Here is a 27295-nt window from a genome sequence, read left to right on the forward strand (position 1 = left end):
CAACACCGCAGTCCTGAGAGCCTTAGAGAAACTTCAGCGGTCAGCCTGGAAGGAAAAGAAGGTTGTGCCTGCTATTCTCTGCTTTTAAACCCTCAACAACGGTCTTAGTGAGAAAATTATTTGGAAAAAAGAAAAAGAGCGTAGGGAGAGGTCATAGTGAATTGTTTATGAGAAAACGAGAAAAAAAATGGTAAAGTAAATTACAACTTCCATGACAAACTCTTCAAGACCTTGTAGCCTTCAGCCACGCTCTGTCAAATCTCCCTCCCATTCCTGTCCAGTAATAGCATCTTAGGAAGATCCCATTTCTTTCAAATCATGTTCAGTTATTTAAAAGCCCAGTCCCATCTAATTTGAAACTCTGATTTTCCCAGCTCAGGCTAATTCTCCCCATGATGTTGCGGCTCTGACGTGACTCTGGTCACCGGTGGCCCCTGTGCAGGAGTCTCGTAGGGACATGTGAAAACGCTTGTGTGCGGGTGGGAGGGGCAGTCCTCTGTATATCATCACTGCTAAGCAAGAAACTCCCTTCCACTCTGCCTCACCCGTTTCCCAGCAGTCCACCTTACAGCCCTATCGTGTCTGGCTTCTTGGGTTTCCCCACCTTGTAGCCAACGCCCTTAGATGGGACAGCAGAGAGACAGCTCAGATCTTCTTAATCCATCCTTGTACTGCTGGAAACCCAAATGTGGGAATGAAGGTTCTGCCGTCTGTAATACATTTTCCCTCACGTTCAGTAATCACAGAAAACTGCATACATAGATGTCTCACTGGAGAATGAAATGCCAGGTCCCACTTCCTGCAGACACATCTTACTCTCCACGAGTATGTTTATACTTGCAGAGTTAAATGGCATAATACTTCCTTATTGATGTTTTATTTTAAAGAAGGTAAGAAAATATATTTATTACCTCATTATATTAGATTGAAAGCCGATTTTAAAAGTCTAAAACAAGTGACCCAAAAGTTTAAATCTAATTCAAATCAACATGTTTTATTTAATTCCATAGTCTAGCAGTTCACCAGCTCAATGTCAGCTTGGTTCAGATAGCTATTTAGAGTCTTCACAGGAACCTCTCTGAAAACACACATGAGTTCTATTAATTCATAGCAGTCTCAAACTTTCAGCTTATTTAAAAATTAAGACATTTAAACAAAATGCCATTTGCAGCAACATGGATGGACCTGGAGATGTCATTCTAAGTGAGGTAAGCCAGAAAGAGAAAAAAAAGTGCCATATAATATCACTTATATGCGGGACCTAAAAAAAACCAAACGAACTTATTTACAAAACAGAAGTAGACTCACAGACACAGAAAACAACCTTATGGTTAACAGGGAGAAGGGAATGGGAGGGGATAAATTGGGAGTTCAAGATTTGCAGATACTGACTACTAAATAAAATAGATAACCAAGTGTATACTGTACAGCACAGGGAACTATGTTCAGTATCTTGTAATAACTTATAATGAAAAAGGATATAAAAATGAACCTATGTATGTATATGCGCGACTGAAACATGATGCTGTACATCAGAAATTGACACAACACTGTAAACTGACTAAAATACAATCAATTAAAAAAGAAGTAAAATAAAATTAAGATATTTAAGCAGTATTCCAATTTGCCTTTACTATCAATGTCAGGACTCTACAGTTAACACCGTAAGCAAAAGAAATGATTCTGACCAACCGAAGCCCGTGTCACTGAACATAGAATTGCAACTGATGGGGAGAAGAGGGCAAACTGGAGCACAAAGAAGCCTCCACAACAGGTGAGGTTACAAAAGAAACAGCCAGCTTTGGAGGAGCATTTACTCTTGCTGGTCTGCAGATCGATCTGACACACAAGTACGATTATCTTATCTAGAAAGAAAGGCGTCAAGAACTCTAGGGGGAAGAAGCAATAAAACACAAGATTAAGACGCCTCTGTCCACCAGGAAGAGGTTCATGCATTTCTCCTCTCGGAGAGCGGAGCTTCCCCAGCTTTTCTTCCATCAGACGCCAGAAGAAAACCTTGAGTCCTAAGATTAGAACAGCGCAGAGGATGATGACCAATTCTGTGCCACTAGATGGAACCGGAAAGCTGTTTGCCGTTCTCAGGATAAGAAAAATTATTGTGAAAGCGGAGAGAATAGAAAAATGCTATAGAGCTTTCAAGCTTTGTTAACAGTGAACATACACAATGAACACTCTTTTGAAAGAGATTTCAAGAAGAAACGAAGTAGAGCTCAGCCGTTAAATTGGAAAGGCTGCCTGGACTGAAAGCGGCCAAAACTCACTACCCTGAACGTTTGCTCTTCAAAAACTCCAAAGTGGCTTTCTGAAGTGCTCACTTAATTCAAGAAGCTGCCTAATTATCACACACATAGATTCTAAAATTCTGTAAAGTTCTTTTCATCTACTTTTAAACTGTCAGGTGAAAAATAAATTCATCTCTCATAATGACACTGCATTCTCAGCTCTTTAATTCCCATTATTAAGTCAGTCCACTAAGAAGTTTCTTAACTGTCTGCCCATGTTGTCATTTGATTTATTCAGCATATTTACCATAGCTAAAACAAACTGCATTCATACAGTAAATCTACTAGGGGAACCTCAGAACACACACCAAATCCATACATAAGCCATGTTTATGCTGTGCCCTGTCCTGCACTGAATACTAGTCTTTGTGGTCAGAATGTATTCGTCTTTGCATTTCTCAAACTCCTAAGAGTGCCTCGCACTTTGCATGTCATTATCATCTATAATAAGACATATAGATACCTGTTAATAATAGATATCATAATAGATACAGATATCTATTAATAATAGATAGACATACGGATGAATGAGTGAATGGCCAAACCAAAGCAATATTTTAACTCTACTCAGTGTTATTTTTAGCATGTGACTTCATTCGTAATTGATATTTTGACCAAAAAAAAGTCCCCAAAGCTGGGCTTATTTTGAAGAGTTTTGAGGTATCTCTTAATAAAAAATATGTTACCAAATTTTATTACTAAATCATTGTAGGCATTTTCTGTTGACCACCTTCTCGGAGGTATGAGAGAAAAGATGGTCTCACAGCAGATTCCCCACAGGGCTGCTCACATAAAGTGGCAGTGATCAGAGACCTGGTCTCCTCATTTTTCATTCTGTAAGAGCGGAGGATGTTAGCTACCCTCTTCCCTTCCACATCTTCTCCCCACTTTTACAAGTATCATTTGCTCATCTTTTTACATTGTTGAAATTGTAAATATTTGCATATTGCTCACTGGCTGTAAATAAGTCAATGGCTTCAGATAAAAGTAGAGAACTCTGTACATCTTAAACTTATACAGTGTTATTATAATAAAACTGGAAAAAAAGTATGGAGAACCTGTGTGCAGTGATTATATTATTATGATCATTGCAACACAGTTCACTTAAGAGTTAAGTAGAATGCTATAATTATATAAACTTCTCTGTAGTTTCCTCAGCAATTCAAGAGAGAATATCAAAGAAAAATTTCTTTACATACTGACCACCTATTGATTATGGCCCTTTTAATTTGATTTATTATGGCTTCCTTTTTATTTTCTTGGAGTTTATGATTGCCTCTTTTTCCAGTTGGGAGAGAAAACAGATACTTCCTTTGCCCCATAGTATTGTATATGTTACTTTTAATCTAGTCCAGTCTCTTGTTGAGACACAATGCCTGACATTTCATATCTTGACCACAGCTTTTAGGAATCCTTGGTTTTATCACATGGTACAAACATGTGACCTGGGTTCCATCGATCAGACACAAAGGCAGGAGTTCAGGTTGGAAGTGAGCTAAATGAGGGAACAGGCAGGCAAGGGGCCGCCACACCACTGAGGCACATGGCTGCAGAGGCTTCTGGCTCCTGGATGTTCAGAGGTGGCACTGCCCACGGGGGGAGCTGTGTGGTGTGGCAACGGGAACGGCTCACGCACGTTCACCCCAAACAGAGGCAAACTTTCTTGTTCTGTGAGTGATCGTATTACTCGGTGTATCTGCTTATAAACTAGTTCAATGAACACTCCTAATCAATGCTGGAATGTCTCTACCTTCCTACAAGTTTAAAGAATTTTCTCTCCATCATTACTGCTCCATAATTTGGCAATACTACGCCTCTAGGTGTGGATCGTTTTCATTCATTAGCACTTCAAGAGCAAGAGACTCTGTCAATTAAAAGATGTGAATCTCCCTTCTTCGGTTATCATTTTCTTACTTTCTACTCTCTCCATCTCTTCTGGAACTTCCAATAAATCAGACACTGTCTCTTTCGGATTGATCTCCTGTCCTGTGAATGCTTTTCCTTCATAGTCTCTCTCTTTTTTTAATTTGAAACCCTCAAGATTTTATGATACTATCTTTCAAGGTTTTTCTGAACTTTAATTTCAGCACTCTGTTCATTTCAAAAGGTCTTCTTTACTTTCTATTTCTCCACCATATCTCCTTTCTGTATCTTCCTGAGAGTAATAACTACAGTGATTTTTTAGCTATCCTGGATTTGTGTATTTATTTATTTTGGCTTTGTTTCTTATTACTGAAGAGAAAGTCAGATCCTTCAGAATTGTAATTAATAGAAATTTAAGTTAAATATTCTAAAAACATAAAACTCTACAAATAAGAAAAACCTCTTCAGCACCTGTTTTCCTTTGAACACGTATCATCACCCTTTCATAATCCGTCAGTATTCTTCTGAACTATTATTTATACTTCTCTGCTTTTCAAATATACATTTGAATTTCTTTTTAATGGGTTTTCTGTTCCCATTTACTGAGACTCTCCTTGCTTCCAAAAGGCATATTTGACTCTTTTTTTCAAATGTTATGGTCTTTTGGTTTAAAAGAAAACTGTTTACTAGTGAGTGCAAGTTTCAACACTCCCTATAAACCCAAAGCAGCTCCAGGGCAAACAGAAGAACCGCCCTCCTTCCGGCTGGATTTCTCCCCCTCATTTCACCCCGCAAGCGGCCAGTCAGCAAATGACGAGAGCCGTCCTTCTAAGTTCCGAGTACGATACACTGGGATGTTACATTGATTCCTTTGTCTGTGAATCTGACTTGCCAAGGGCAGGTTACATCTGACACTAAGCAAGCAGGGTTCAGACTACTTAGTCTGCGGTCTCTAAATGCCAGAATACGACAGTTGGACCCTATCCCCAAACAATCTACTAGCTTAGAGTTCCGACTAATTCATTTACGAAAAATCTGATTTTTCCCAGTGGTAAAGGTCTGACTAAACCAAATGGCAGGGAGATGGCACTGTGGTGGATGAAACAGGGGTAACTTGTCCTGCAAACAGAAATTCAATTAAAGCGCATCCTCCTTTCCTGGGAACCTTGCACCCCAGAGCCTCCCCGGGGCTGGGATGGGGTCCTGCTGCATCACCCTCTAAACATGCTCTGGGACGGGAGGGTCATCAATTCTCTATCCACTGCCCATCTTCTAGAAGTTCACTGAAATCTCTTCTTTTTCACTGATGAAGGCTTATGACTTTGATTTATTCATTATCACTTCCAGGGAGTCTCATGAGGAAGAGCAGGTAAAGCCACGTGGTTCACAAACCGCTTTGAACCGGGGCCTCAATGAATCATCTTCAGTGTCTCCTTCACTTCATTTATTTCACTGCTGTTTACTGAGCATCCTTGCCGTGAAGACACTACAGAAGGTACGAGGATGAGTGAGGCATGCTCTCTACCTTGCGTGAAATTACAGCCTATTAAGCAGGGAAACATAAAAGGACTATAATACACGCTCTGGCGGAATATCATAAAATTTTATGTGTGTTGATAGAAAGGAAAAGTCATGCTAAATTGGAAAAAATTAAAAATATGCCTAAGGAGATAGAATTTTTGACTTAACAAAACCCTCCAGGAAGGCAGAGGAAATAAATTCCAAGCAGAAGGAATAACATAAAAAAAAAAAAAAAGATGTACAAGGCGGAAACCACAAAATATATTTAGGATCGTATTATTTAGGGAACACGATACATATAAGAGAATCATGAGAAATCAGGATATGAAAAATAAATTAGGACTAGAGCATAGAGGGCCTTAAATAAATAAAACGGACATACTTAAATCTAATTTGATAATGAAAGATGAGCACTTAAAGGCTTCTCAAGCAGAGGACTGTCAGACTGATCAGTATCTGTATCTCTCAAGCTACATTTCATAGAATAATGTTCTACAACGATCTTTTAATAGGTGTGCTGAGGAAAAACATTTCTCAGGTAATCAAACAGATTTTGGACACATCTAGTAAAATGTTTTTCTGGGGAGATTTTTAGTACATGTTAACTCCCACAAAAAGAAAAATAAGAGTAACTTTCAGAGGTCTGTTTCCTTTTCTTGTGATTATCCCCATTCAGAACTCCAATCTTTTAAGTCGTTTGTGTGTGTGCGCCTGTGCGCGTGTGTGTTTGTCATGGGAGACGCGGAGAAAGGACCAAGTTTATCTCAACGACCTTTCTTAATTGCCGTGATCAAAGAAGCGGGCTTCTGTGGAACTGGCAGGACTATTATCTGTGCAACAGAGCTTTCATTATTTTTCTTTCTTATCTTTCTGGGCAAACCTAATAAGGTGGCAGCCTTCCACTGGGCTTCACTTTCTTATCATCTCCTTATTTGTTCAGATTATCTCAACATGAGAAAGTCTCCACTGTCCAGAATCATTTTCTCAGAATTTCCCAGAGATGTACTAATTGTTTGTTCTGTCTCCATCTTAAACCATCTATATTGCTAACTCTCCAGTTCTTTTTAGATACCCTTGCTCCTTCTTGTTCTGCTAGGTGCCACTATTTTTGCTGTCCTCTTCTTCCAACCGTTTCCTAAAAGGAATAATTTCCCAAGGAAAAGCCTGGAATTGTCATTTCTCCCAAATGCCCTCCATTTCTGCGTCCACCTCCCTGGGTGCCACGCATCCCTCCTCAGGAACCGGGAGTCGCAGGGATTCCCAGCATCTGAAAGCAAACAGACCCCACGTCAAACCCCTTCATTCTGCCAAACCACATGCTTTCTGGTTCTCTCCCATCCAGCCTCAGTGTGTGAAGAGACTCTTCTTGCTCTTTCGACATCCATGTCTAATCTGGGTCCAGGTTCTGTAAATTTTAACTTTGCAATATTGTTCTCATCAGCTCTCCCTCTCCTTCCCATTGATTACCACTGAGACCAAAGCTATTACCTCTTGGATGGGACTAAAAATGAAATAAGTATTTCCATGAAAGCTAACGGAAAGGAAAAGAAAAAAAAATTAAACGTGGATAAAGGTGAACTGCCATCAAGATGCGTGAGGTGAGCTGAATGTCCATCAGTGGTTCTGACCATCTGGCATCTCCCTGCCACAATCATCATGGTCCACATTTGACAGCCGGCAATAACACCTGTCCAAAGATGAAACTTGCATCCATCTTTCTAAGAAGATTGCCAAATAAATCAAAATACTAGTTTAATTAACACTCAGAAATACCACTACCAAGAGCACTGGACATGCAAATGTAAATGGAGGGAGTGAGAGGAAGAGCCGTGGGACCCTGAGCACCGAGTAAACGCTCAGGGACTCAAGGAGCACAGTTGTTTGAAGCCATCTAACGCTGACATCATCCAGCTGACTCACAGGTCGACTGGAACCAGAACAAGTATATTAACCCAGAAGAAGAGAAAATGAAGATCAGAAGGGTGTCAATGCGCCTTGGGAGCTGCGTTAGTCAGGGTCCTGGCTAAGCTAGTTTGGGGACTCTAAAATAAAAGATATATTTTTTAATTTTTTTTGTGTGAAGGGGGAGGTCATTACGTTTATTTACTTACTTATTTAAATGAGAGGTACTACTGGAGATTGAACCCAGGATCTCGTGTGTGTTGAGCACACACTCTACCACTGAGATCTAACCTCCCTGACACAAGATATATTTTTTAAAAAGTTAATATTCTCCATATAAAACAACAGAGGGAGGCAATTCATCCTTGATCCATGGTCTCCATCTTTGTCCCCACGTCCAGAGGGGCCAGAGGAAGACAAGCACCAAGGAAAGAATGGGGGTGTCCAGGGGTAAGGACTTAGGGACTCCAATAGCACTCAGACCTACGGCGGGGCTGCCACTAAAAGAGCTGACCTTCTTCTGTCACTAACTCCTACTTCCTTTACCTTATTTGTCTCAGAACTCATATTTATTATTTTCCTTAAATACTTGCAGCCTACATAGCACTTAATTTAAAAACATATTGTTAGACCATGTTAGGTGCTGCATTACATTGATTTCTGTGCTTGGTCGCTCAAAGTCTTAGCTTCTCTTTTCACTTCGTATCAACTCATTGAGTCACAATAGCTTGTGAGTGTCAACTATTTTTAGTCAAAAATCCCCATTTATTATTCTCTCTCCTTTTAAATGGAGAAATTTGAGTATTACCTTAATCTGTGTTTTCAATTAGTGGTTTGATAATCCTTTAATAAGGCAGTGCCTAGACTATTAGACATTTTCCCCATTATCCTACTTAATTCAACTCCCAAACTTGGTCTCTTATTATTAAATCAATGCATCTTTGAGCTGTCTAATTTCTACTGATGCTCAAAGGCAAAATTTCAAACGTGTTCTGTTAATAAGTGGATCTTCAATTAATGCGTAATACAGAAGACAATACAAATTACTTTAGTCAAACAATATACTTTTTTAAAATTAATTTATTTTTTAAAAATGTTGGGGGGTGGTAATTAGGTTTTACTTTGTTTATTTTTAAGGGAGGTACTAGGGGTTGAACCCGGGACCTTGTGCGTGCTCAGCACACGCTCTACCACTGAGCTATACCCTTCCCCACTAAACAATATTCTTAATAAGATGTATTAGATACGTTAAATTAAGTGAACTGTTTGGGTGATTATTTATATTCAAGTAATGTTATTTATCTGTTTAAGGTCTTTGTATCCAAAACATGTAGTAACTCTTGCAACTCAATAATCAAAGACAAACAACATGATTCAGAAACCGGCAAAGGAGGAATGGGTTTTTCTTCAAAGATGATATATGAAAATGGACCGTGAACACATGGAACAATGCTCAGCATTATTAGCCATCAGGGAAATGCAAATCAGAACCACAGTGAGACACCACTTTGCCTCCATGAGGATGGTTATGATGGAAAACACAGGTGTTAGCAAGTCCTGCTGACGACATGAGGGAAATGGAACCACGACACACTGCTGATGGGAACGCGAAACACGACGGCCTCTTCAGAAGACGTTCAGGCAGTTCCTAAAAGAGGCTAAACAGAGCCACCGACGCCCCCGCGACTCCACTCCCAGACACACACCCAGACACATCAAAGCACCTGCCCACACGAGAATCCTTACATTAACATTGAGACCAGCCCTATTCTCCAGGCTGGAAACAACCCAAATATCCATCAGCTGATGGACAGAAAAATGAAATGAGATATACCTGTACAATGGAAAATTATTCAGCCGTAAAAAGGAATAAAATACTGATGCATATTACAATATGGATGAACCTCAAAAACATCTTGCTGCGTGAAAAAAGCCAGTCCCCACCACAGAAAGCACATATTGTATGATTCTATTTATATGCAACTTGCAATGCCCAGAATAGGAAATTCTATAGAGACAGAGGAGATTAGTGGTTGCCTCTGGTTCAAAGGGTTTGGGTAAAATGTGGGCACCTGTACAAAGGTAGAGAATTTCCTTATGGGGTGATGAAAAATATTCACGAGTTAGCAGGGACAGTTGCACAATTTTACGAATATACTAAAAACATTAAATTGTAGCCTTTAAAGAGTGAATGATATGGTATATGAATCAGAACTCAATAAAGCTGCTATAAAGAAAGTTATTTTGGAGGGCCATAGCATTTATTGTGACAACTGATTGTGAAATAATTTTGTAGGTCAACCTTACTTATAGGAAATCCTTCATTATACGGTAAGGGTGTCTTCAACATCACTTTCTTTTTCACTTTGGCAAAATTCATTACAGTATATTAAGGAAAGTCCTATTTTAAGGGCCACTGAAATTCTTACTAAACTTACATCAAATCATTTTGTCCAGCAGGCAATATTGTGTGCCAACACATAATATTTACTAGGAGTCGGAAAATGAAATTTAATCAGTCTTTAAACACTGATGTGTGATGCGTCAATGGGCCTCATTTTATCATGCAACAAGGAAACTGGACTAGACGCTCTGCTCTAAAGTTGTATGATTCTATGACAAAGATGCATGACGAAATAATAAACCCTTGTGGTGAGTTCTATGAACGTGCAATTAACTGGTGTCAAGAGTTTTCTGTATTTTACTTCATTCCGTCAAAATGCTGAGTCTTTCCATCAAAGAAAAATCATTTAATTCATGATCCTGTTACATCCTTTCCACTGCAGATCTTAAAGGCTTGTAAGTGTACAAAATAGAAATATTTATATTCAGAACTTTGAGAAAATTGCTCCTGGGAAATGCTTGCTGTCTCAACAGAGCAGAGACATAATTAGAGGTAAGTGAGAAAAATCTCCTTAAAAATACCAGAGGGCATTCACTCTTGTTCAATTAGCAGTTCCTTCCACCTAGTACTAACTCCCAGGAAAGAATTCTCCTTTTCCTTGATTTATTTGACTTGGCACTTCACCTAAATAGCTATCAGTTAACTCACTAAATTTAAATAATCACCACCACAAGCACCACAGCGGAATTTACTTAGAAAATCAACATTTTCTAAAACACCAAGTAAGGAAGATGGAAAGAATGACATGCAGTGCAACATTTGTCTCTTTAAATGAGAGCAGTGACTGTGTTCACGGACTATATTTTTCTTGATCATCCAAGTCAAAAACAATCTCTGTATTTTATGGAACTCTATCCAAATAAACAAATAGGAAAGAACATACTGATGATATAATTTCCTCCAATACCTTGAAATTCATATGAAAAATGATTTCTTTCATACTACATTAGCAAATTTTATCAACTACTTTATCACTCTCTTAACAATTATAAAATTTTAAGTTTGAGCTTATTTGTGCACATACAGCTTTCAGATAAAAACTTACCTCAGAAATAGAAAAAAAAAAAAGGTTGTAAGGTCTTATACTCATGACTGCCGTCATCCCACTTTTTAAAGTTTTATTTGCTAAGTATTAATCTTGAAAATAGAAGTGATGCCCTAGTTCTAGGCCAAACACACGGTCTAGACACTTAGAATTCAGGGTGAAACAAATTATCTCAAGACTAGTTTGAAAAGATAACAAATCACTGTCACGGGGCCTTGGACCCCATCACGGGACTTTTTTTTTTTTTTTTGTCCGTCTACCCCGCTATCCATCCATCCACCCATGCATCCACCTGTCAGATGAAGATAACTCACACAAATACAAGCACAGGTACATCTCCAGCTGGACACCATGGCTTACTGTATTTCTAAATCACATAACTGAACTTATATATATATATAATATATTTATTTATTTATAATTTAAAATGTATTATCTTAAAGAAAAAATATACTTACTGCCCTCTAGAGGTATGAACCAGTAGTGTAATAAGTGTAGATGTTGCTGGGCATATACAGTTTAAAGCTAACATGGCGTATTTAAACTCTTCTTCACAAACAACATGATCTGTTTGAAATAAAATAGGTAAATTAGAATAATTTACCTTGGGATAGTCATATTTTAAAGTAAAATAAAAAATAAAGCAATGAATAAAATTAACAAAAGTTTCCATATAAACACACTTGTTTGAGAGATGTTTTTCACATGTGCAATTTTATCCCCAGAAAAAAATGTTTCATAAGAAAGGGAACTAGACTGGGAGGTGAGTGACTGACAGCGAAGGGCTCCAGCCCCAGATCTGTCTTTAAGAAAAGTGACAGTCTTTGGCCAAACGTTATTTGTCCTACGCCTCAACTGTCCAAGGAGGTGAGATGTAGGTGGGTTTGAGGTACAGTAATTCTAAGTTCTGGTAATTCTACGGTATGAACTACAGTGGTGCTGATGTAACAAACACATAATTGATTTCTCAAATTCAGAGTCACACGACATAAAGACTTAGAAAGTAATTATTAAAAGACGTGACAGATAACATCTGCACAATGTAAATAATAGTTCTTGTACAAATCAAAATAACTATAATATCAATCAATGCATATTAATCCTGAAATAAATTTAAAATGGGTGTCTCATCAAAATACTTACTGCAAGGTCTCTGCAGTTCATGTCCCACAGGACTTCACCACTGCTATGGACCAGTGTCTGCTGTGTCCCCCTTTCTTTATCCAAAAATCAGTATCTTATTTCAGTTATCTGGCTCTGCTGTTGCACATGCATATGGGATGGGGGTGGGTGCAGCAGAATCATTTATTAATGTGTTGCCAGACCATTAGATCCACCTCTAGAACTGACTCTGCATCGCCCAGATATCCTGGCTTTGAGTTGGATGCAGCAATTGAAACAACTTTGGAGTATTTTTCATGATAATGGACGAGTCTCTTATCGTATAGGGAAGCTTTTGTACTTGGGTCCTCGAGGGGACAAAAAAGCTCTGAACCGCATCTGAAATGACTATCACTTCATGTTCGTTCTCTGCTCTCCCTTCAGTAACAGAGGCCCCCATTTCCCTCGTCCACCCCCCACCCCCCGTGTTAGCTGGGAGCATGGATGCCCAGGAGAAATGACACATCTCCGCGGCCCTGTTAGTTAGACGGTTGCCAGCCTAGGTTTGATCCAACTTTGGAATTACTATGGTGCAGACACTTTCCCTAAACGCCTTCCTTCTTGCTGGTGAGAACACACACGTGGCAAAAGCCCCGTCTTGACGATGCAAGGATCAAACCTGCCCCTGCTTCCTTAATGGCTTCTAACTCCCCTCCCTTGTTGAAGGAAGCATTTCCTCTTGTATTCTCTTCTCGTTCTTTTAAAATTTGTTATTTTTGATTTAGCTCTTTTTTGGTGTTTTTTTGATGTAGCTCCTGTGTTGCCTGCAATTAGAGCATCAGCACACAGGGTCAAGTAAGCCGGGCCACGGGCAGGGTGCTGGTTCTTCGAAGTCTAACCTGCCTTATCTTTAACATGTGATGAATAATAGTACTCGCCTCCTGGGGTTTTCTGAGGAGGGAAGTGGACAGTGAGTATAAAGTGCTGATCAGAATTCCAAACAGGTACTATTTATCATCACAATCCTGCCTTGTGAAAAATTTAAAAAGATACATTTCAATAGACTCCCTTGAAATAATGCCAATAATACAATTTAAAAAGTTAAGTAGCAAACGATATAACATGACTCCGTTATACAATTAAAATACGATCCCATTTTTACAGAAACGCTGACTTCCGCGATATAAGCTCACGTGTGCACGTATGTTGGATAAGCACAAAAATTCTAAGAACAGGACTCACACTGTTAATAGGAACTATCTTAAAGTGTGGGAGACAGGTTGTCAAAGGCTATGACTTTTAAAATAGCAGGATTATGTGAGAGTCTTGGTTTCTGTTTTATTGTTATTTTTGTTGTTTTTAATTTAAAAGCTTTTAAGATGAGCCATCCTAATTAAAGATACGAATTGATAGAGATGAATCAAACCTATTTTCAAGCCCTTTTTACTTCATGGAAAAGTAATTTGTTAATTACTCTTTAACAAGTCAGCATATTTTTTGAAGTCCGCCTCGCAGCGTTTCCTGAGCTCTTGTACGAGTCTGCAGCCCTGGCAGCCTCTGCCATGCGGTTGCTAGGTAACGGCTCTTTGGAAAGCAGTAAACAACAGCAGACAGAGCACTGAGCCAATGCAGCCCTGAGTTCTGACTTACAGAAATCAAATATCCTTTGAAAAAAGCTTTCAGAGAGAAACACGAAACAGGGTAAATTTTTAAAAAATTGAATGTTATTTGTTTTTATTTTACGGGGAAAGAGTTTATTACATACACTGACTGAACAAATCGCCTTTTAAATCTCTCACACATATCTTTCACTTACTAGACTCTGTTTATAAGCATGAATGGGTTGATTGCCATGAAAATTGATTCTTTTTTCTTAGAGGAGAATAGACTCTAACAATCGAGTTTTATTCTGATCCTGTTGCTTTAATCAATAAAATACTAATCAATGTGTGTGTGTGTGCGTGCGTGCATGTGTGTGTATGTACCTGAGCAGACATCAGAGACTTCTGCCAATTCTGGACTGTGAACCAATCACTCAACGGCTAAGAATAGGTTTCAGTAAAGCTTTAAAAGTCATTTAGTTTCACAAGCTCTAAATATAAGAATGCTTATTAAATATACAGAATTCAACCCAGTTTGAGATTGGCAACATCCTAAAAACAGATTTATTTCACTTCAGTGATACTGAGTATAAAACACATTTTTGCGTTTTTCTAATTGCTTGAATCCTTATGTTATCTGAATGCTGTCATGTTTCTTTTAATGTGCCACACTAATTAAATGCTCAAAGGGAAATCAAGTTTCCTGTATCCTAGAGCAAAACAGTTTTGATTTCATTAGCCTCTTTCCTTTAAACGTGTTGCAAAAACAGCAGTCTTGATACTTTTTGAAAAAGAACTCTAATTTATTTAAGTCCTGATGGGAAGTATTCCTTTCTCAGGAGCTCATGGTAGTCACTGACATCATGAGAGTTAATGATCCAGTTACTAAGTGTCTTCTCAGTACTATTTTTAAGGGTTTTTATGCCTTTTTTCATTGAAGTAGTCAGTTTTCAACGTTTTGTCAGTTTCTGGTGTCCAGCATAATGTTTCAGTCATGCATATACATACATATATTCCTTTTCATATTCACTAATAGTATTATAGTAATAATCCCAAACAAGATTTCAACGTATATGCTAAATGATACACATATACGTATGTATGTGTGTGTATTATTAAACCTCACCAAAGCTCTATGACAGATGCTGTGTTAAACAGGTTTCACAAAGGGAAAGAGACGTGCAGAGAAGTAAATTAATTTGTCCAAGCTCTTTATTAACTAAAATTCCAACTGCCTATAAAGAACTCCACATAAGCCACGCAAGTCTAAAAATGATGAGCTGTGCCCATTACAGTAAGCGACATCTTCCAGCGGGTTTTCGCTCTCTTGCACTTACATTAATGCTTACTACTTGCTGCCAGATGGATAAATGGTTCAAACAGCCACTAAATGAAACTGATGACTGAAAATCACAGCCACCACATTCCCCCAAACCCTAGCATTTAATGAGGGAATCAGGAAGGAATGTTGCCAAGTCCGACCTTGAAATCAATTTCGTTACTTTTCGGTCACACACACCCCAAAACTGCAGCTGGACTAAAATGGTGTGAGTCACTGATTCAAAAGGATTTTGAAAGAGCCTGGAAGATTTATTAGTAGCAAATACACTGTGATAAATCTTATGAAGGATATAAATGCCAGTGCTCTAAGAAGATGCAAAGGGGGTACCTTTCCTGCCCTGGGGGAATAAAAAAAGCATCCCTAAGAAACTGATATTTAAACTATGATTTTAAGGTCAACTAAGAATAAACTGAAAGACGAAGAAAGCATACAGAGGTAATTTTCTTAAAAGTAAATCAGAGAGGTAGGAGGCTACCTAAATTTTTATGGAAATAAATCAACAGAGATTGGAAGATTAAGGAGAGAAAAATATCACAAGGTTGCTGACAAGGTACGAGGCATTGAGATTCAGCACAGAGGTAAGGAAGTCCTATTGTAACAGAGAAAATCTGGAAATGGTAAGTGAAAATGAAGTAACACTGGGAAAATGCAGCAGCAAAAATTTGAGGAAATGTTTACGCACTGGTTTCCCAAAGCTAAGAATTAGAAGATGGGCTAGGGTTTGGCATTGTCACTGCAGGAGTAAGAGTATGTTTTGAAGAGAAAAAAATTCCACTTTGTTAAGGGCCTGTGGGCTGTGGACCATGAGTTCACAGTGACATGAGTCTGAGCCGCTGTTTGATTTTTTTTTTTTTTCCCCAGGAGCGCTCAGCCAAGGAGCAGGAAGACAGGATCCACCTGTTTAGCATTTTGTTTGTATGTTTGTTATTGTCAATCAGGGGCCATAAAAAATAAGACAAAGGAAAGCAGTACTGATACGAGGTTTGGCTGAAATGACAGACCATAAAGTTCAGGCTGTTTAAAGAGTGCAGAACAGAAGAAAGGAAGGTGAGGCGGAGAAGACTCCAGACCGGTGAGGCATCAGAGTGGCCTCAGCTACTCGCGATGAAAGCACGTTTCTTCTTTTTCTTAACTGCGTAGGGGACGCTTTAAACAGCAATGGATGGTTGAATTAGTAAAAGAGAGAGAAGACTGAGCCGGTATTGTGAAGTTTGAACAGTGTAAATAAGACTGGAATCATCTGGGATGATGTTAAGGTCCAGGTATACACGCCACTACGTATCTTTTCCTCTCTACATCTCAGGAAACTGTTGTCAATTAAGCTGGAAAATAGACCTTCTGAACCAAGCACTCTATGAAGATTAAAATATAATCCAAGCACCTGTAGAAATGCATTGTAAAGCAGGAAAATGTTGCAAACGTTGTCCTGTGCTTGATTTTAAAACATTATTAGATTTGGAGCCACAAGGCGTAAGTTTGAATTCCACGTCCTTGAGGATGTAAGTCTTTGGGAAACTACGCCTCGTAACATATGAGACAAATAGGTACAGTTATTAATGTGCCTGACAAAACTGTAAACCTCAGATTGAAATAACGCAGAAGAACATGCAGCAAGCTATAGAGTCCCATGATAAGTAAAGTTTTTCTTTTATAAAAATAGATGATAAGTGGAAATACGCACTTACAGGCATTCACACCTTTCCCTTACCGACAGGTGATGCTACAATTTGCCTTATCCTCCCACACAGATGACAACCCAAAGCCGTATTTACAGTTGTCATGTACAGTCTAGGACAGCTGTTTTCAACGATGTCGTTACTCAAGACACAACTGCAAAGGAGACTCTCGACTCTTCTCTTCTATTAGCTATTTAGGACGCAATTATTGGCCACTGCCTGGCTTTTGGCAGTCTCCCAGAGTAACCAGATCTTTTCCTTTCCCTCCAGAATGCCCATGCTTGCAGAAAAATAGTTAGATAGATGCCACTATCAACTAGATATTCATCCAACAGTCTTAGTAAAGAGACATACAAATGATGATTGAAATTTCAATGTTACCAGGAGGCGTATGCAATTAAAAGGAGTTTTTTATTGCAAAGTGAGGTTGACTTAACGGGATAATTCAGCCAAGTGTTTGGACTTGCTGAGTCCTTGCCTACAACAGATTACCCTTCCTCAGCGCCACCAGCCTTCCACGCAACAGCCCGCACAATTCTTCGCCATGAGGTTCACATCAACAGAGTCCCCAAAATAATACGTTTGGCATTTCAGTCCTTCATGGTCCATACACTCTTTTTGACCTTAGGGGATAATTCTAGGGGTTGCTAAAAATTCTGCCTCAAAGAAAGTAACTTTTGAAAAAATAAACTGATTTGAACTATTGAATGATGGATCTTGGGATAGTCTAGAGGGAAAAATTATAAAGAAAACACTGATAAATGTGCAAAAAAGAGAGAAAGCTTCTATCAGGTAAAAACACCATGAACACAACCCAAAACAACTTGCAAACTGAAAAAAAATGCAATTTTTTAAAAGTCAAAATATTAGTAATTTCAAAATTTGAAAAATCTATAATTCACTAAAATAGTCACCTCCGTACAAAATACGGGTAAAGGGATGTATTTTATAGACAAAGGCACATGCAAACTAAATGGACAATAGATACACGAAAATGGGCAACTCTGTGAGTAATCAAAAATTTAAAATTAAAATGAACTGTTCACGGTGATACAACAAATCCCTTAACAGCACACACTCTGGAAACAGAGGACAGGCATTCAAGGCTCAGTTCTACCACTTAGTACAACACCAGCGTTTTACTTATTGTCTTTGTGTCTCAGTTTTCTCATCTGTAAAACGGAATCATAATAGAATCTCCCTGGGGTAGCTGCTAGCCTCCTTCCATATCCTGGTACTCGTATCCTGGGTGGTTCCCTCCTACACAGAATAGGGCTGGTCTGTGTAACCAGTAAGATACTGTGGAGATGAGGGGGGCAGCCAAGGCCATGCCATAGAAGATGGGGTGGCTTCTGCCTTGCTCTCTTTTGGATTACTCGGGGTCTGGGCGAAGCCAGCTGCCACGTCATGAGGACCTCAAGCAGCCCCAAGGAGAAGCCTAAGAGGTAAGGAACTGAGATCTCCTGGCCACAGCCAGCACCACCCTGCCAACCACATGCGTGAAACAGATGCCCCAGCCCAAGTCAAGCCTTCAGGTAACTGCAGTCCCAGCTCACACCCTCCCTGCCACATCCCAAATACCCTGATTATCGCCACTCCCAAACTCCTGAACCACAGAAACTGGGAGATAACAAGTGTTTATTGGTTACAGCACAAAGTTGTGAGGTTGTTTCACAGCCATAGATAACTAATCGACTCCCTTACAAGGTTGTGATGAAAATTCACCAAGTTAATCTATATGAAGTTCTTTAGAACCGAAGTCGTTGCACATAATAAGCATTGTGTAAGTGCCTATGGCCATAACAATAACAACAGCAGTAATGCAGTTCTTAAACTATTTTTCATTCGACCAAGGGGCAAAAGTTCAAGGGAACATTGCTCATCTCTGCAGCGGTAAGTCACAGATTTCTAGAGAGCAGATCGGCACTGTGGCGCACTTATCATTTACCCTAGAAATTAAACTGGATAATCATCCTAAGGCTGTTGCCACACAAGTTCACAAAACCCTCTTTTGCGAGAGTTGAGCTTTTGTTTTCATTTTTGTTTATTTCTAGACAAGACTGAACCTTAATAAGCTGAAAATCAAAGAATATTGAATAAACAATCCAAGGAGAGACTGACTTCATCAAAATCACTCATCTGTAATTTAGACGTATTGCAAATTCCTTTTTCTTATTTTCATAAACTTCCAAAACTTTTTGGAAATAACTTCCCTCAGCTAATTACATTCACCTTGGTGATTTAAAAAATAGCTACCACGTTTTAATAAGTTGATTTATTTTTCATTCCTTATTGCAAGCTGAGTTTAACCTTCTCAAAAAGGGAGCGGGTATTTGCTAATTATTCAGATTTAGTCCCTATGACTTATTACACAGAAAAGTTTGACAGTTTAAATGAACACTTGGTGCCAGTGAAAGCTGATTTATTAAAATATTAAGTGAGAATTGGTTATGGGCTATAAAAGTTAAAAATACGCTAACTGCACATATCCATAAATTCACATACAGTATCCTTTACCACATAATAATGACATTTCAGTTTCCATAAATAATTATAATCTTTACAAACATAAGTCCTTGTCACAGTTAAATGAACACATTCCCTGCTTAGATATAACTATTTGCGCATTTTTCATGGTATTAACTACGCTTGATAATTTGGACCTTGTGGGAAAAGATTTGAAAATATAAACTCCATAAATAAAGTAAAAACAGCCATCAACACACTCGCCTTCTAACTAGTAGCACACATTTCCAGATAAAACTGAAATATAATTTAATGTACATAAGTAGTATTAGTAAAATTGTTAGCCCTCTTCAAGGAATTTCATATCTTGCTTATTTCATGTGTATTGCTCTTCACATTAACATCACTTATAATAATTAGCTCTAGTTGGGTAATTCATATACACACCACATCTCGTATGTTTCATGTATCTATTCTCATGAGGCTCGACATTTTGCTTCTTTCTACATCTATTCTTACAATAAATAAAATTGTAGTGGATGTCCCTTTATTGAAATCTTGGGTGTAGCGCATATTACTCCCTCATGAAACCGTGTAATTTTGTAAACAGGTGTTATCTGATGTGTTCACCCTTTTTAGATTTCTGCATGTGCATCCTTTTACTACTTCAGTCAATACTGTCACACCAAGCAGTTCCTAACAGGACCTCTGGAGTGGCATGCTAAGAACACACGTTTTGAATGACACTGCTAAAAGAAAATGGAATGACTCAGGAAAAACCGCCAGGGATCCGTATTTAGACTTCCGGTCCTCTTTTCCTGTGTCATTCCTTCTCCTCCAGAATTCCTTCTTACCACATCATGATGGAACATTACTTGTATATTTGAAAGCTGTTTGTGAGATCATGGGAAATGTGCGTATATATATATATAAATCCCTGACAGAGCTCCTGAGACCTGTGCAATTTCCTGGGTAATAAGATCACTAGGACCATCTCTTGTTCTAATATTTGTCTCTGTCCCCAGTCCCTGACACAGAGCTCCTAAAACCCTTCTAAATTCCTAACTGCTGAGAGCCCTGGAGTTTCTTTTGTCCTAACGAGGTGACTCTGGGTGGACTACTGGATGGATCCTGGATGGGCACCAGGCACCAGAAAGACCAAGCCGTGATCAGAGGCTCGGAACTTTCGATTCCACCCCCATCTTCCAGAGAGGGGAGAGGAGCTGGAAATGGAATTAAGAACTGGTTATGCCTCTCTGAGGAAACTTCCTAAAATCTCAACTGTAGGCGGCGTGGAGAGCTTCCAGCTTGGTGAGCACATCCACACTTGGAGGCTGGTGCGCCCCAACTCCACAGGGACAGAAGCTCCTGTGCTCAGGACTCCCCCAGACCCTCCTCAGTTTATCTCCTCATCTGGGGGAGTCTCACGGGACCGAGCCTTTAACCTGTGGGATCTGATTCTATCTTTGAATAGACAGTGTCAGAATTTGGTTGAAATGTAGGACACTCAGCTGGTGCAGCAGAGAACTGCTTTGTTCCGGGGGAAAAACCCCACGTACTTGGTGGGCACAGCTGTCAGAAGTGCAGCGTTGGGTGTGCGGAGTAGAGGCGGCTCACGGGAGGAAAGCACTGGGTTTCCCCCACAGAAGTGGAAACACTGGAGTTTATTTTTTTTTTCTTTTCACTATTTCATATATTTTTACATATTTTTATTTTACTGAGTTATATATTACTTTTTAACATCCTTACCAGATCATTTAAGTTTTTAATGATATACTCCGCAAACTACACAGTAATGAGAAACCATGAGTGGAGCCCTGTGCTTGTCCCTGGAGCTACCAAAGCACTTAAGAAACTCATATTCTGGAGTTAAATGAACATCCAAGCAACTACAAATGGATTCGTTCACTGTTACTCGTATAGTTCACATTAAATGTGGGAAGACAGGAAAAAGAGACGGAAAACTGCAAAGATAAAATAAAATGATTTCTCACTTCTCTGTGGTTCCCACAGTCAACCGATGATTAAGTCTGGAGAATACGTCTGAGGTGATTCATGAATCTGTTCTCACCCCACCACTTCCATTAGCACCACTCTAGTTCAATCTCTCAGTCTCTCTCATCTGGGCGACTGTGCTAACTTCCTAAATAATCACCCCCGTGAGGTCCTTTATGTCCTCTTCCCTGCAGTCCACACTTTCCCTGGAGTTACTTCGTTAACTACTTAAATTTGTGTACCTTTACCTAAGATTTTCATTAGTCTCTCACTGCTTCTCCAACAACATTCCAATTCTTTAGTAAAGCCTAATTCACAATCACACACACACACACGTGAGTGCGCATCTGTGTGCACAGCACATTTTTACACAGTAGGCGTTGAAGCAACGTTAAATTAGACCAACATCCCCTCATAAAGTTGCCATCTCCACTTGTTCGCCATCCTAGTATTAGGACCGCATTCTTCTGGGATTAAAAATTAAGAGATTCTTTTCAGTACAGAAGTAACTACTCCAGAAATGGGGATATCCTATCACATCATGAAAACTATTCCTAAAATAGGTCCATCAGATTGACTAAGCTCATCAAGCCAAATCTGGTGAGATCAGAACAGAGCTGAATTCACGAGTTTTGATATATATGGATGGTGTCAAGGGTTGGGGAGGTGGACCCTAAGGTTACAACCAAAGCTCTCTATAGAAAGATTAAGCTCAGTTGGAAGGGGATTCTTGGGCAGGACGTAAAATCACACTGGCTGCCTGGTTATTAAAGGGATAGACGTTAAAAAAAAAATTAGAACACCTGCCATTGGAATAGACAATTACATTCAATACACCACTAGTGCCTGTACCAGCTCATCGCTCACAGCAAGTCTCATAAAAAGGTTTTGAAGAAGTAAATGAGAGTGAAAGAGGATATAACTGTTCTTCTTTACAAAACACCAACATCAGGAAACTACTCTACAGACAGAATGTCATAGGTCTAGGATTGTCCAGGCACTTCCCTAGGACAGAAGAAATATGCTGCTCTGGTTTTCAGAAGCAAGACATTGAGTCTTTGAGAAATATACAACTAAGAAAACTCATGGAGAAAACACAAAGATGCCTTGAGTTAATTAAATTATAAATGGTCCACAAGAAAATGGCTCGGAATACCTAGTGGTCAGGTGCAATTAATCAAACGTCAAAGAGAACAGCAGGAAATACGGTTTAGCCCATATATTAAACGTGCAAAAGTCACAAAGAGGAAAAACAAAAAAGTGACTGATATTTTGTTAGGAGGAACAAAATACAGGATACATTTAACTAAAAAATTATTCATTCAATTTTTTTTAAAATTTTGATTAAATGGGTCACGGCTATGTAAGAAGTTAATATTCCAGTAAGGTATGTGATGGGAAAGGGTAAACAGGAATTTACTCTTCTGTAAATCTAAAATTATTTCAATAAAAAATTTAAAAATATAAAAGCAAATGAAATGAAAAATAAAAAATTGATTCTCACCTCTTAGGGGTGAAAATGCTACCTTGGGTATGTAGCAGAATGTCATTCTTAGGAAAAGCAGGCTTACGTAAAAAAGTGTGTCTTTGTATGTGTGTGCATCCACACAGAAGAGATGAAGCAAATGTGAAAAAATGTTCATTGTTGAATGTAAATGGGGGAATACAGGTTTTCATTGCATACTTTTCAATCTGTGCATGTTTGATTTTTTGCAAAGTAAAAACTAGTGAGGAAGGACAAAAAAAATTAGATCCCAAATTGCGCTGTTTGAACATGGTCTTAAGTGGTTTCTGATAATCTCCACAATAAGACAAAAATCAAAAAGAAAAAAGTTCTACCTAAAAAATAGAGACTTTTCAAAGTTTTGGTAATTTATCTTTTGAAAATACAAGAATTCAAAGCATTATGTTCTTAAGTAGGTTGTAAGAGTGAAGTTTAACATGGTGTCTATGTGGGTGTTACATGGGGAAGTGAAGAAATTATTCAGCATGAAAAGCTCGCACCTCACCATTTGGCGCAAGCCAAGCCTTGCACATACATATGTTATTTAGAAACAGCTAAGATAATTTCCAATATTTATATTGCTTGAAAATATTTCTCCACTCTCATTTTTGGGAGGAAAAATTGAGGCACTGGAATTTCTGGTGCTTCAGTTAAAAACTTCATGGTGGCTATACTTTTAATTAAATCATTTCTCCAAGGGGTGTGTGTGTATGTGTTTTAAACAATATTGTTTTTATAATGGTAGTTGTCCATGACCATCTACTATAAGAAAAATATGTTTGCAGAGTCTTGTTGAGTATTTACTTTTGCCCATTTTAACTTTTTTGCAATTAAAATCTTTTTTTTTTTTTAATTTCCTAGAACTCACTCCTACAGTTCTGGTTTCATGAATCATTCTTCCAGGCAAGCTTTAGTTGTGAAGTAGAAAGTATTTCATTCATTCAACACGTTACTATTGTGGTCTGATTCTTCCTTTCATTCACGAACTTTAATTCAAATCTGTTACTTTGGAAATATCATAATCAAAGGGAAATAAAACTCATAGAAAATTCACAAATTCATTTGCAAACTGAGTTTCACATTCTTTACACTTACAAGCTTTTTTACAAACTGATTTTTACATTCTTCACTCCTACTTGTAGGTAAAAATTTACCAGTTTGTTTTTTATGTCTTCTTACATTTGTTAAAATGAAGTGGGAGATTTTCAGAGGACCCAGTAATTGAAAGAAAATTAGTTGACAAAAGAAAGGGAATTTAATAGCCACAAATGACATAACACTTCATTTAGCAGGGGGAGTGGAGAGTGGTAACCTAAATTTAGCAGTTAATTAAATCATATAACAGGGACTAATCTCCCATTAGTTTTCTAAGTAATTTCAACTGACTAGGAGACAAACAGTAAATTTTTTGATTCAACTGACAAATTGGAGAGTGCAGTTCATTCTTTGAGTTCATTCAAGGCTTTTCTGTTAAGAAGATCTTTTCCTAGTAAAGTACAATTTTTTTCTTGCCCATTTGCTTCATTTTGTGTGTTTTCTTCTAATGAGTTTCAGAACGCAGAGTGAAGAAAAAAATACAGGTTTGGTTCTCTTCCGATTAAAATTTGGGCTACAGACACGCATCCGAACACTGAACCACTGTAACGTTTTGCCTTTCTCATCACGGTTTGGTCACTAAGGACACAGTTTATGAAGGGCCCAACAATGTGGAGGCAAAATCTTTTTTTCCAGGAAATTTCAGATAAGATACTTGACCTGGGAGAGGCTTTCCTGGAATTGCTAGTCCCACAGGAGGCTGACAGAGTACAGGATGTTCTAAAACCACGTTTCACATCAGTCATAGTTAGGGACCACTGTCTTTACTTCTTCCTATGCTTCAGTACCAACTGCCACTTCTAAAATAGGAGCATATTGACAGAAATACGCCTCCCTGAAAAGGAGATGTAACATAACCAGAGCTATATTTCCATTCAATTTTTCATCTACAGAGGTTGACAAAAATAACCCACCGGAGTCTTTTAAAAATAACAAAGACATAAAAGAATATTGGCTGCCAGAAGGAGGAACCAAGTGAGATGAGGCTGACATTGGAAGTCTGAAGATGAGCTGCCTATGACAACGCACAAATGACAACCATCACCGCAAACATGCCGGGAAATCGTGGAGAGCAGCAATAAGCTCACAGATACAACCTGTGAACACCCGAGGAAAGGGGAAAGGGAGAGTTCTGGAGCAGCCTGAGACACTCGGGGAGCGCGGCCCTCAGCACTTGGTGGTTTGTGTGCGCAAAGGATGGAGGATGGACCAGGGGTTTCAGTTTGAGATCTAAGTAGACAGTGCCGCCGGGGAGAATCGGGGAGAGACAGACTTCAGGTCACGGAAAATCAGGAACTATCTCTAGACATCTTAATTTTGAGACCATTATTAGAAACCTAAAAGGAGAGACTGTCTATTCAGTTAGAGGTACAAGAGTTCCTTGCGGATACTGAGGGAGAGATTTAATTTTGGAAACCACATAAATGGGTGAGCTCCCCTTAGGAAAAGGCATTATAGGGAAAAAAAAGGAAATTATTTTGAATTTTCTTTTTAGAGAATCTTATGATGTGTGGAAAAGTACAATTTCATTCCTCTTTTTCCGATGCTTATTCATTTTATTTATTCTGATAGCCTTAGTGACTCCTTTGGATTTCCAGGACAATGCTGGGTAAAAGTGACTTCTGAAGGCAACCTTGTTTGCACCTAATCTTAAAAACAGACTTTCAATATATGATCACTAATTTTTTTTTCCTACAGGTTATTTTGTAGATAACTTGCTTTAGGTTAAGAAGTTCTTCTATGATTACTTTTGAAGAGAGGGAAGGGATTTTGAATATGGTAGGTGGACAACAAAATTCTATTTTTTTTAAACCTGGGTGGTGGCTATAAGGCTGTTTCTCTTGTAAAAATTGGTTAACTTATATATTTGTTTTATGTGGTTTCTTATATGTTAGATTTTACAATAATATTTTTTAAAATACACTTAAAATACATTCTTTACTTGCACCTTCCTAATGTCTTTTTCTTTCTTTTTCTCTTTTAGTATTTTGAATGGATGTTGAATTCTCTCTCAAATGCTTTTTATATATCCATTGAAATGATGAGAATATCTTCTCCTTTAAAATGATGATCTGTTTCTAGAATAATTTCAATGTGGTGATGATATATCATTTTTTAAATCCATTACTTTGTTTTGCTAATATACTTTATATACTTTTCCAACTAGGTTAATCAATTAAGTTGGTCTCTGTCTATCATGCCCCATACTCTAATGAGTTTTGTATCAAGGCTGTAATCTCATAAAAAGAGTTGGGTCTTTCTGTTTCTACTCTCTGGAAGATATGTTCAAGCTGAAAATTACGCGCTCTTTGAACGTCCATAACAAGCTCTTTAGAAAGCTTCAAGGGGATCCCTCACTTACTTTTCCTGGAAGCAAAGACAATGCAGTCTTGTAGGAAGATAAGAAATAGGCTCCTAAGATTCATGACAATCATCACCTTGATAGGTCCTCATCACTCTTGGCTGATGTTCTTTTGAGTATTGTTTTTTTCATTATAACAACCCTGTGGGGTCGTCTCTCTCTTCACCCTCACTTCACATATTGAAGAACTCAAGCCTGAGAGACGAAGAGGCCCGAGGCCACGCAGTTCTCCTAGAGCGGAACTCAGACCTGACCGAGAGCCCCACCTCACTCCAGCACCCACGATGTGCATCTCTTTCCTTTGACAAACGTATTATAAAAAGGACAAACTGCCGACAGGAAGCATTGTTTTCCTATGAACCAATTTGAGTTTATTTTCTTCTAGGAAATCTGTGGTGATTAAAATAATCAAATTATCTGTGACATACATTTTTATTTTACTTGAATCTCACTGTAATGTGTAGTATTGCTGTATACCTGGGCTTATATTCAGAAATCTCTTATTGTAACTATCATTCAGCTGAGGATTTTATTCTTTCTAGCTCCAGGCTTCCAATTTTATCATCCTCCCTTGCTGACTGGAGTAAGGGTATCTTTTCTATCCCTGAAATCATGTCCATAGGGACTTTTCTTCTGTGAATCTGATCAAAGTGTAGAAGATTATTTTAATTATACTTAATACTATAATAATTCTTATAATAATCCATTCAAATAACAGTGTAACAATTCTATAATTTACTTTAATGAATGCCTACAGTCATTTTTGGGGGGAGAAAACAATCCATAAATGGTATAAATGGTAGATCTGCATAAAGTAATAGTTACTAGATTGTACATTGTTTTTGCTTTCTAATATTGTAAATATTTATAAGTTGAATTTTGGAGTTTCTCCTCTTCGTCTTTTAAAAAGACTGATTTACTTTTAAAAAATATATTGGTTACGGTCATGGTGGAAGTTCTATAATTTAAGGTGAACTGAAGAAGGTAATTAAATTAATGAAAATAAAAATATCTTATTTTATATCTTGTGATAACTGGTGTAATGCTATTTAATAGTCATGAGACTACAAGGTCAAAATATAATGAATATTATCAAATAAATATGATTTCAGATT

The 27295-nt window shown here is 38.3% G+C and overlaps 1 protein-coding gene and 1 long non-coding RNA gene across 2 annotated transcripts in view; one reads left to right on the top strand and one right to left on the bottom strand.

Annotated features, from left to right (window-relative positions):
- KCNT2 (potassium sodium-activated channel subfamily T member 2) overlaps positions 1 to 27295 on the bottom strand; it is a 173817-nt gene that overhangs the window by 90112 nt on the left and 56410 nt on the right. The window contains exon 10 of the mRNA XM_072948260.1: positions 11497 to 11605. Within this exon, the coding sequence (XP_072804361.1) occupies positions 11497 to 11605 (109 nt within the window). The remainder of the gene's footprint in view (positions 1 to 11496; positions 11606 to 27295) is intronic.
- Positions 13747 to 17466, top strand: LOC140688797 (uncharacterized). The gene is made up of 2 exons (XR_012063627.1): positions 13747 to 13840; positions 15944 to 17466. It is a non-coding gene; the product is annotated as an uncharacterized lncRNA (long non-coding RNA).

This window comes from Vicugna pacos, chromosome 23 (assembly GCF_048564905.1).
Source record: "Vicugna pacos chromosome 23, VicPac4, whole genome shotgun sequence".
Taxonomy (NCBI): Eukaryota; Metazoa; Chordata; class Mammalia; order Artiodactyla; family Camelidae; genus Vicugna; species Vicugna pacos.